Source organism: Pristis pectinata, chromosome 1 (genome assembly GCF_009764475.1).
Source record: "Pristis pectinata isolate sPriPec2 chromosome 1, sPriPec2.1.pri, whole genome shotgun sequence".
Lineage (NCBI taxonomy): Eukaryota > Metazoa > Chordata > Chondrichthyes > Rhinopristiformes > Pristidae > Pristis > Pristis pectinata.
This window is the reverse complement of record NC_067405.1, coordinates 72,044,908-72,057,026: the sequence shown is the minus strand read 5'-3', so window position 1 is coordinate 72,057,026 and position 12,119 is coordinate 72,044,908. Positions and strand designations below refer to the sequence as shown.

The 12,119-nt window shown below is 46.3% G+C and overlaps 1 protein-coding gene across 4 annotated transcripts in view; it reads left to right on the top strand.

The window, feature by feature from the left end:
* Positions 1-12,119, top strand: part of adam23a (ADAM metallopeptidase domain 23a) — a 132,872-nt gene that overhangs the window by 94,728 nt on the left and 26,025 nt on the right. For all 4 annotated transcript variants that reach the window (XM_052028780.1, XM_052028786.1, XM_052028773.1 and 1 more), the window contains exons 21-24: positions 1,334-1,439; positions 6,451-6,570; positions 7,989-8,157; positions 9,688-9,799. In XM_052028780.1, the coding sequence (XP_051884740.1) occupies positions 1,334-1,439; positions 6,451-6,570; positions 7,989-8,157; positions 9,688-9,799 (507 nt within the window). The remainder of the gene's footprint in view (positions 1-1,333; positions 1,440-6,450; positions 6,571-7,988; positions 8,158-9,687; positions 9,800-12,119) is intronic.

Below are 12,119 nucleotides of genomic sequence, written 5' to 3'. Positions count from 1 at the left end.
GTGATATAGAGGCAGAACTTGCACTGAAAGACCTAACAGACCCTCATCAGCTGGCTGTCTTGACTACTTGCTCTCATTAGCCATAGTTTGAGGATGGTTTCTGCCTTGCCTGCCACGTGTTTGAAGTTTGACTCCTGACTGGCTATGGGTTGGAAAACCCCGGCATTCAGCTCAACCTCCAATGGTCATTAAGGCTAATGCCTCAACTAATTTGATTTTCTTAACAAAATAAGACTGCAGGAAAACATGAAAACAAGTGAGGCTTTGAAAGCGGAAGTTGTGGAAATAATAGGAACATCAATAGTTGCTGACAGCATTTAAGAAGTGTCTAGACGAGTATTTGAATCGCCAGGACATAGAAGGCAACAAGCCAAGTGCTGGAAGATGGGATTAAGAAGGATGGGTGCATGCTGGTCAGCATGGATGTGGTGGGCTGAATGGCCTGTTTCCATGCCGTACGAGTCTAATAATCGCGCCATTGGGGAGTGGGAGTTTCTCTGGTATTGGCCCTCACTAACAATGTCCTGGGATTGCTTTCATGCTGCTTTAAGTGACCTATCAAAAGAACCTCTTTCATTTTTCTATTAAATGTGCAGTATTTTTGTTAAGATTGTCTATTCTTAGGGGTCACTTTGACTTGAGGCAACAGGAGGATATTAATAATAGAGGCAGTGCCAGTGCAGTGTACAGGCAGGTGAAGGAGGGACATGTGAGCGCCCTTAGTACAAGCAAGGACGTTGCAGCAGCGGTTTGGATGAACTCGGGTTTACAGAAGCTGCTGGGTGGGATTCTGGGGAGTGTTTGAATCACCAGGTCTGGAGATAAGAAAGGCACGGGTGCGGGTTCCAATAAACCTAGGCAGGGCAGAGATAGGTAAGCTGAACTGGTCTTGCCGATGGAACAGGTAAGGGAAGCTCGGCTAAAGGGCAACACACTAAGATCGTGGTCGAGGGTTGATGGCACATTTAATCATTGAACTTAGAAGTGATGCTGGCAGGAACTGAAGCTAATGAAGTGTTGGTCTTCATATCAAAGCAGTGGAAGTTGTATATAAAGCTGTGGATATATCCCATCAATTCTGTGTTCAGTCCTGGGGAGGATGCCTTGGGTCTGCAGTGCTGTTCACCTAAAGAACTCCAGGACTGAAGGGGTTAAGCTGCAAGGAGTGGGAATGTATTCCCTCAAATCTATGAGATTAAGGGGGTATCAGAGGCTGGTAGACAAAGTTAAATTGCTCTAGATTCACGGGTCCGATGAGATTGGACGTGTGAAGTCATTTGGGCCAAGATGTTCTTGAGTAAGATAGGACTTTGACGGCTTTTCTCATTCACAGAGGCCCTGGGGTCAGACAAGTTCTGCTACGAGAAGCTCAACACTGAAGGCACCGAGAAAGGAAACTGTGGGAAGGAGGGCGATAAGTGGCTGCAGTGCAGCAAGCAGTAAGTAATGACAGCCTTCCTTCTTTACGCCGGTGGGCCTGTGACCCCTGCGATTTCAGGTGAAGCCACAGAGACAGAGATGGGTCCACAGATGTAATGGACATCAGCAGCATTCGGGCATGAGGAAGTAGCTTGTTTTCTGAGGCTTAGAAGGGACCAGTTCCAGGGATAGGGTGAACTTGTGGAGGACCTGATTGGGAAACAGGTATGGGATTAGGAGTTCAGGTTGAGTATCAGTATGTAATGATCAGCTCATTAGCTGTGTACATTAAAAGTTAAAGTAGTTAGTCGATGCATTCAGAGTAGTGCTGGCATGAATTGAAAGGTCTGGAATATGAAGGGTGGTAATTATATAAAGTCCTGTAGGGCTGATTATGTGACATGGAATGAGGTGTCCAAAACTAGAGAGCATAGCTTTAGGGCAAAGGGAGGAGATCTGCCAAGGAACTTTTTCACCTTGAAGGTGTTTGGAATCTGGAATGTACTGCCTGAGGGGGTGATGGAGGTAGGGGCTCTGATATTTAAGTTTCTAGATGAGTATTTGTACCCTATAGAAGGCTACAGACCAAGTGCTGGTATATGGGGTGAGCTTAGATGCTTAATTACTGGTTGGTATGGATGTGGTGGGTCAATGGACCTGTTTTTGTGAGCATGACTCTAAGGGCCCCTACCTCCTGAGCAGGGCCTTGAGCCATGGCAGTTCAGGGGATGTTTCAGCATAGTGGGTGACATGCATTCCCTTGGATGGGTATCGCCTGGCCCCTCCAGCTCACTTGGCTTAGTCTGAGCAGCATGTTTGCCATTGGAAGGCCAAGTAATCCTGAGGGAATTAGTGATCAGACATCACAGGCCAATTCTGGGGGGAGGTGTTTTTCCCCCAAGCACTAAACTGAGTCAATTAAATCACAAAAGTCGTCTTCCAGCCTTTTTCTTTGCCGGTCCCACGAATCGGAATAAATGTAATTTTTGGGGGAGGAGGTGGGTGGTTTTCTGTGGAGCTTTAAGTCAGAAAGTCTGACCGGGTACTTGACAAAGCGACACCAGGTCTGCAGTGGTTCAAGGTAGAGGCTCACCCCCACCTTCTCAAGGGCACTTAGAGATCAGCAATTAAATGCTGACCTTGCCACTGATGTCCAAATCACCCCAAAAAAGTTAATGCACGATTAAAAAAAATCTTGCAGGAGGCTCAAAGAGACCCAGACAGTCACTGCCTGATTTTTTCTAACCCTAGCTGGAGGGCTGGCGAGGACTGGTCACGACCTTGTGTCCCTGTTTGCGGTCACCTCAGTTTGATACACAGTCTCCTCTGGGCTAGTGGTGATGTTACAGCACCAGTAACCCCAGGCCCAGAACTCAGATCCAGAGACGCAAGTTCAAATCCCACCCACTCTCCAACCCCCAGCGGCATTCCAGGAATTTAAATTTGGTTAATCAAACATGAAATGAAAAGATAGCATTAGTAGGAAGTACTGCACTGCCCTAAAAACCTAGAAGGTTCATTCGTGTTTTTGAGGGAAGTGAATCTTCCTTATCTGGTCGAATGTCAGAGTTGTACAGCACAGAAACAGGCTCTTTGGCCCATCGCATCCATGCTGACTTTTTTGCCCATTTCATTTGTCCCAGTTAGGATAACCTCCTTCTATGCCTTGCCTATTTAAGTGTTTGGCTAAATGCCTCTTAAATGGCATAATTGTATCTGATTCTGCCTCCTCTGGTAGCATATTCCCGATATCAACCACAGTCTCTGTAAAATAAAACTTGCCCCTCAGATCCCCTTTAAAACACCTACCTCTCACCTTAACCCTAATGCCCTCTTGTTTCTGATACCCCTGCCATGGGAAAACAGTTCTGACTATCTACCCTATCTATGCCTCGTATGATTTTATATACTTCTATAGGGTCATCTCTCAGCCTCCTTCCTTTCAGGGAAAACAAGCCCAGCCTATCCAATTTCTCCCCATAACTAAAATCCTCCAAGCCAGGCAACATCCTGGTGAATCTCCAGCACAACCGCATTCCTCCTACAGTGTGGCGACTGGAACTGCAGAAGTGTGAGCCCAGACCCACAATAAAGTGATAGATTTCCAACTGATGTCACGGCTTCCCACTCGGTTCAAGGCCATGTGGGGGCAGGCGATACATGTCCGTCCACATCCTGCAAAGGCCAACTCACAGGCACACCCTCTGCGCCCCTCCCCTCCACTGCCCACCTTGCAGAAATCTCTGGAACTCTCTACCCTGGAAGGTGTTGGAGGCTAGGTCACTGGGGGTATTTAAAGAGCTGGGAGATACATTCTTGAAAGATCTAGGGAACTGGCACAGAAGAGGAGATGAGACCTGGGGCAGGTCAGCTACAATTGTATTGAATGGCAGGGCAGGCTTGAGGGGCCGAGTGGCCTACTCCAGCTTCTATATTCTTCGGAGCGTCGTACTGTGGTCTCAGTTAGGACTAGATGAGGCGGAATCAGATACAATTATGATGTAAGAAGGGATGGGGGCTCAGACCATGAGCCCATTGATCCAAGCTGACACTTCGACCAAGAGTTGAGTGGTTATAAGCTTTGGTAAGCAGCCCTCATTTACAATTCCCAGCCAGATTTATACCCAGAGCCCTAGACTGACATGGGGAACAAAGGGGAGGCACTGTAGATGCTGGAAATCCAAAACAAAAACACAAACATTCAGCAAATCAAGCAGCAAAAAAAAAACCAAGATAGCCCTTAAAGTTGATAACTTTTCATCAGTGCTAGGCCATCGACTTGTAGTGCTAATTCTGTTTCTCTCTCATGATGCTGCCTGACCTGCTGAGGATTTCCAGCATTTGCTGCTCTACTCATAACTAGAGAGATATCAACCATGCTCACTGGATGCCCCATTTAATAGTAGGCTTACCTCGCAGGTATTGGGGGTATTTTTCCTTTCCTTACCTGCAGTCTGTGGAGTAGCCTTAGTTCAGCAACCTCTTACCCTTGTCTCTGATGCTCCTGGTTTGCAGATGTCATTCAGGATGGGTGGGAAAAGAGGAGTTTACAAACACACTGGGTGCTTCAGCCAGCTTTCTTTCAATTTAATTGTTCTGGCTGCTAGGAAATGATTACCAGTGGAGGAAGGATTGCAGTATAAGATAACAGGCAAAACAAAAAGCAGATGGGAAAATTGTTGGGACTGCATTTGGAATAGATAGAGGTTAGTCGCTGCATCTGTGTAGAGATTTGTTTTATTCAGAGTTTTCATTCACTAGATTGATTCCTGGGGTCGGGGCTTGGCCCACAAGGTGGTATTGAGAAGGCAGGGCCTGGAAGTCAGCAGAATGAGAACCGATCTCATTGAAACATGAGATCCTGAGAGGGGCTGATGAGGTAGGCTGTTTTCTTTAGTTGGAGAGCGTAGAATAAGGGGGAGCTGCCTCAGGGAAAAGGGGTCACCCCATAGGACCAGGCTGTGACCACATTCCTTTACTCTGAGGATTACGAACCTTCGGAATTCTGTCCCCCCAGGATTCTCCACCGTTGAGTTAATTGGAGATTGAGATTGATCGGTATTTGGACACTATGGGCATGTGGTGATAATGTAGGAGAGTGGAACTGGACATGTTCTTACTGAGTTGCTCAACAAGCATGTGGGTTAATGTGACCTACTCCTGGTCCTGGTGAAAAGAATTCCCTCTCCACCGTGAGTTAGGATCCAGACTGCACAGTCCCACGAGGCTGGTGGAAGTAGACGCAACAGTATTGGATAAAGACTGGGCAGGGAATGATCATGAGGACGTAGGGAAGGGGCAGAGAAATGGGACCCATTAACTCCTTCAAAGTGGGACGGGCCAGATGGTCCTCCCCTGCATTGCATCACCCAAGTTCCAAAATGGTGCTGGGTACACTGAAAAAGTGCACCTTGGCAATAACCACAATTCCAGAGACCTTCAGCATGATGTTGAATTGGAGCAGTGCGTCCTGGGCACCTGATGCACTCCCCTCTCAAATCAGTTCCACTCCCTTCAATAGAACTGATGTGGGGTGGTGTGTGTAACAGGCAGCCGCGGCACTATGTCCTGTGGTGCTTCTCAGTTGGTACCCCTAAAGGCACAGGAGAGGAACCAAAGAAAGAAGGGAAAGCTACTGTTTGTTTTACTCTTGGAATCCTAACTGCTGCAAGGAAGTGACGGGAAAAGAAATGGGTCTGAGTATTGTATGTAGGGTGTAAGGCCATTCTTTACCCAGAGCTGGGGTACTTTTGTACTTTTATATGAGAGGTTAATCTCAATATAGGTTGAAACTCACCAGTCCAGCAACCTCAGGACCTGACTGGCCAGACGACAGGAAATCCAGACCATAGAAACTGCCCACTGATCATCTTCCTCTGAGCAGGAAAACTGCCCTTTTCTAAGGACAGGACACTGCCTGGGTAACATGTGGGCTCTGTTCCTGAGAACCATCGGTAATGCAAAGTTTCCGTAAGTTGCAATCACTGTTGGCTGAGATTGCAAAAGTTGCACTGGTAGGTTAATTGGCTACGGATTAATATAAATCTTAATTAATTTTAGATCTTGGTTAGAATTAGTTAATTAGTACAGATCTGTACTACAGATCCAAAACGTGCCGGACCTCAGAATGCCGCACCAGAGCTTTTCAGCTTGTTCAGTTCTTCCTTTCTCTTGACACGTCACTGAGAGAATGGGTCTACTCTGGATACAGGGTTTCACGAAATAACTGACCCGGGCACAAACAGATGCCCAGTTATAGGCATGTCCCTTCAAAAGGCTTGTGATAAAGAAATGTATTTTATGTAAACATTACTGTATCTGCAGTATAATCAGACTCTGGGATATTGCTGTTGGAGCACAAACCTTTTAAAACCAAGTGCTTTAGTGTTCTCGGTTGGATAGTCTTAACTATTGTCAGGATTTCTAACCCTTCCTCTCTCCTCACCTCACCACCCCTCCCACTGTCATCTCTCCCTTTTGTTGTACCCGCCCATCCTTTCTTTGCTCGACCTCTGACCTTGCCTGTGCCAGTGATGTGTTCTGTGGCTACCTTCTCTGCACCAGTGTTAGCCGGGTCCCGAGGATTGGCCGCATTGTCGGTGAGATCACGCCCACCTCCTTCTATCACCAGGGCAGGCTGGTGGACTGTAGGTAGGAACTCGCACATTAACCTTTCCTGTGTTGGAATTCGCATTGACTTCTGTTAAAGTGCACTAAGGTTTTCTGTGGGCTGAATTGGTTGAAATAAGGATTTTAAGTTCACCAGTGCTGTCGTCTGTTTTTTATTTGTGACTGAAACTCGCCCCACAGCACGTGAGCAGTGTAAAATTCCTAAGCACGTGCTTGCCAGTTACAGGTGCAGTGTGTGCAGGCACATTTATGGAACTGTCACAGAACAGGACGTACCATTCAGTCCATAAGATCTGTGCTAGCTCCTAGTAGAGCAATACCATGCCTCCACTTTTTCCCCATGCCCCTCTAGAATGTTCTCTTCCACATGCCCCAGACTGATCCCGTGTCCACCATCCCTACAGGCAGGTGGGTTCCACATCCTAACTGTTTGTTATACCTTCCTTGAATCCCATGCCCAAAGTTTGAAGCTGTACCCCTCCAACCCCCAACATTCACTAATGGGGACAGTTACCCTCATCCATTTGATCTAAACCAGCCATGGTCTTGTACATCTTGATCTTCCCTCCTCTCATTCTTCTCTGCTAAAAGGAGAACACCCCCAGATTTTCCGGTCTAACCCCTCATTCCTGCAACCACTCCAGTAAATCTTTTCTGCACACACTCTAGGTACAGGGTACAATGTGTACTGTCCGCCCATATAATTAATGCCTGTGTATGTTTGCAAATAAATAGTGCAAATGTATTTTCACAATTTTTAATCTGCATGAATATAATGCATGCATTTATAATCCACGTGTAAGTCTCTCCACATCCAATACATGTGTGTATGTGTCTGATAATACAGTGCTAAGAAATGAGAAATCAGTCTTGTTAAAACGCTGGAAGGGGGTTTTAACGCACAGCTCTTAATCTGGTGCTCGGATACACCCTGCTATTACTATCTGCCCTGCTGCTTGTCTACAACTAGATACAACATAGTGGAAATGTTGTTTATTCCTCCCAATTTCATCCCCTCTATTCTGAGGGAGGCCACCTGATACTCTGCTTCTGCCTCCTCCTCTAGCCGTAGTTCCCAGTGACACTGGCCATATCCCACTGCCTCTGTCTACTAAACCTTGCTGTAGCCAAACCCCTCACCGTGGCTGCTCAGATTAAGGACAACGTCAGCATGTTATTACTATTCCTTGCCTCTGAATTCCTTCCTTAAACTTCACACTGCCTCCTTCCCCCTCCTTCTGCAATGCTAACATTCCTTAAAACCTGCCTTTGTGAACCAACTTTTGGCCATTGTCCCAATGTCCCCCTCCCCCCCCCCCCCCCCATGTCAGGTGATGCCTGATAACACTCCCATGAAGCACCGTGGGGCATTTTAAAGTGCTGTGTATCATTCCCTGGGCAAGACATTGTTAACTATCTCGTCACTTACTATTTTGCAGTGGTAGTCACATCATTATGGACGATGGGACAGACTTGGGCTATGTTGCGGATGGTACTCCCTGCGGACCATCCATGATGTGCTTGGATAGGAGATGCCAACCCATCCAGTCATTCAACATCAGTAATTGTCCGAGCGGATCGCCAACAAAGATATGCTCTGGACACGGGGTGAGCGAGGTCATGCGTGCAAACGAAAGAGAGCATGAATGTATGCTGCTTTCCCAGGCTAGTCTTCTGGTTAGACAACCAATGGATGCTTGAAAGTAATGACCAAACACTTTCTCCCATCCTCTTCGGAAACTTTGCCGGAAGTTCTCCGGAAACTCCATCTTCAGGAACACCAGCTGCGGCTCAGTCAGTAACACTCTCGCATCTGAGTTGGAAGATGCTGGGTTTAAATACTGCTCCAGAGACTTGACCCCATAATCTTGACTGAGATTCCAGTACAGTACTGAGGGAGTGCTACATTGTCAAAGGCACCAGCTTTCAAATGAGACATTACACCAGGGCCACTCTGTCCCCTGGGTTGTAAGTAAAAAATCATAGAGTAAACCATAGTGTTGGACAATCATATAGTACAATCATAGAGTTGTACAGTTCAGAAATGGGCCATTGGTCCACCACGTCTATGCCAATCTTTTTGTCTATCCACGTTAATCCCACTAACCCACGTTAGGACCATATTTTGCTGTGCTTTGGCTATTTAAGTACCTGTCTAAATGTCTCTTCAATTATATCTGATTCCGCCACCTCCTCTAGCAGCTTGTTCAGATATATAAACCACTGTGTGGAAGAAAAAGCTTGCCCTTCAGATCCCCTTTAAAACTCCTTCTCCTCACCTTAAATCTAAGCCCTCTTGTTTTTGATACCCCTACCATGGGGAAAAAGATTTTGATGATTTACCCTATCTATTCCTCTCATAATTTTATGTACCATGTTCAGGTCACCCCTCGGCTTCCTTCACTCTGGGGCAAACAAGCCCAGCCTATCCAATCTCTCCCCCTCACTAAAGTCCTCCAATCCAGGCAACATCCTGGTGAATCTCTTCTGCACTCTCTTCAGTGCAACCACATCCTTCCTATAGTGTGGCAACCAGAACTGCACTATGATTCAAAGAAAAGCAGGGGAATGTCATCCTGTTGTCTTATCTGTTATATATTCCTGAAGTAACTTATCAGAACAGACTGGGTGGCATTATCACAGTGAGGGAGCTCGCTATGTGAAATTTGCTGCATTCTCACACTGACCATTCTATTTTAGCCGTAATGTACCTTGAGATGTCTTGAAGATGTGCAGGGAGCTATTCAAGTACAAGTTCTTTTCAAAATTACAGCTACCATTCCCAGTTAGTGAGTGCTGGATAAATTGGATCTGTGTGTTGTCATTAGGGAATCTCTAAGGATCAGGCTTTGGAGCTGAGTGGAGGGGAGAAAGGGGTGGGCAACACATATAGAAACAAGGGATTCCAACACATGAGGGGACCTACATCCATTCACAGGCTCTGGTCATCTTGTAGTATCCTGACTCATTATCTCCACTTCGCACCAGGGTTACCAGCTGTGGTTTGATGTATACAGACAGGTTTTTCTTCCTATTAGCCAAATGCCACCTCCTTTCGTCAATAGTATTTTTAATAAATTTAAAGAAGAATAAGGAAGACTTTTCCACTCCTGGCTGATCCGATCCTCTGTGTTGCAGCTTTGCAGTAACGAGGGAACCTGCATCTGTGAGGGGACCTGGGCAGGAACGGACTGCAGCATGTACGACCCCAAGCGGGAAGAGACCAAGAAGCCACCCGAGGGCCCCAAGGGTTTGTTTGGTTTCACTCACGGCCTCTTTCTGTGATCCTTGATGCTCTACTGTCTCTTTGTGTTCCTTACTTGTCACAGTCTGTTTAATACTTAACAAAACAAATAGAACTCGGCATTTTCAACAGATTGGAGCTCATGAGGGCTAGAGAAGCAGGGCAGCCATCAAAAGACGTCCAGTGTGAATCCATCTCTTTTTATTTCCCCTATGCATTGTTTGGTATATTTTTCCCTACCCTCCCTTTTGTGTTTCATCACCATGGTCATTTTAGGGTTGCTAGGTTATCATTGCCAAGAATGCTGCCATTGTCACTTTGTGCGGGTGGAGGCGGTGATTAGTTTTGGTCTTTCCTTCAGTATAACTCTCCAGGTTGGTTGTCTACCCTCTTCTACCCCATAAGAGAGCAGAGCTGCCCATGTGTGGTATCAGATTGTCTGACGTGTCCGTGAGCCTCTCTCTGGCCCCACCCTCTGCTGGGAGGTTTCTCTCTCGGGGGGGAGAATCTCAATGGAGTGACCTCTACCCTTGACCCAGAGATCAAACCTCGCAATGGCTCCTTGCATTTGCTTCCATTATGCTGCTTGCCCACAGGGTAACATACCATAGAGTTGGGAGGAAGCAGGGGTCAGGGAGGGATTGGGCAGCACCCATTGGGAACAAAGGGGAATTGTGAAGCAACAAAGAGGATAGAGCAGAAGGCAAGGGCACAGTTACAGAGAATGGTTGCCTGACCAGAGGTGTAGGTGGCAAGATTGAGTGAACCTGCCAGGCAGTCAACACAGTAGGAGAACAGAGGTTTGCAGGAGTTGCAGCTTACGGGATTCAGAGGAAGAACATGCAGAAGCAAGTTTCCAGGCAAGGCTTCTGTCCATTGATGGAGCAAGTTGTAGGATGGGACTGGAAGGCATGAGGCTTTGCACAGGGTTAGGGCAGTGCATAGAGGACTGGAGAAGAATACTGAATTGGCAAAGAATTTGAGGATTAAATATCTCATTCAAAAGGGGCACTGGAGGTAATGAAAGCATCAAAAGGGAGTGGCTTTTGAATACAGGGAGTGGACATGAGACATTCAGGGGCGAGATCAAGGAGTTTTAATATAGAATTTTGCAGAGAATTAGAGAGAACTAAAGCATGAGTAACGAGGTAGAGATAGAGAGGAACAGGTGGAATTGGACTCTGAATGACTAAGGCCTCGACGGAATGGGACATTGAATCAAAACATTAGATAACATGCATAGTTAGCAATTTTTCGCTTTTGTTCTTATTGTGCTTCTGCATCGGATTACACCAGCCGGTGGCTGGCCCAACATTTTGGTCTCAAGTGAGTCTTGCCAGGAATTACGCTCCCTGAAAAGTTGATTATATATCCTTGCCATAAGAGAGCAGAGCAGATGAGAGTCACTGAGACTCTGTTGCAAATTCACCCAGCAGTAAAGGGCATTCTCACCTGTGCATTGACAGATGGAGCCCTGCATCAGTTGCCTTTGGCACACTCCACCCAGTTCCCTGCAGGATAGAGGCAGAAGAAAGACAGGAGGGGGAGTTGCATTTTTGATTAAGGATGGTATAGTGGACAATGAGGAAAGTTATCAAAAATTACAGGGATTTCTTGATCAGCTGAGTAAGTGGGCTGAGAAAAGGCAAATGGAGTTTAATTTGGATAAATGCAAGGTGTTGCATTTTGGAAGGTCAAATCCAGGTAGGACTTTCACAGTGAATGGCAGGGCCCTGGAGAATGTTGTAGAACCAAGGGACCTTGGAGTACAAGTACATGATTCACTGAAAATAGAGTCACTAGTAGACAGGGTGATGAAGAAGGATTTTGGTATGCTGGCCTTCATAAGTCAGGGCATTGATTATAAAAGTTGGGAGGTAATGGTGTGGTTCTACAGGACACCAGTGAGGCTGCAAACTTACAGTTTTGGTCACTCTGTTATAGGAAAGATGTTATTGAACCAGAAAGAGTGCAGAAAAGATTTACAAGGATGCTGCCAGGACTCGAGGGACTGAGTTATAGGGAGAGGTTGGACAGTCTAGGACTTTATTCCTTAGAGCGTAGAGGACTGAGAACTGTTCATATAGAGGTGTATAAGATTATTAGGGACATAGGGTGAATGTACTCAGTCTTCTTCCCATGGTTGGGGAATCAAGAACTAGAGGGCATAGGTTTAAGGTGAGAGGGGAAAGAATTAAGAGGAACTAGCGGGGCAACTTTTTTTACACAAAGGATGGTATCTATGTGAAATTAACTGCCAGAGGAAGTGGTTGAGGCAGGTACAATAACAACTTTTAAAAGACAGTTGGACAGGTACCTGGATTGG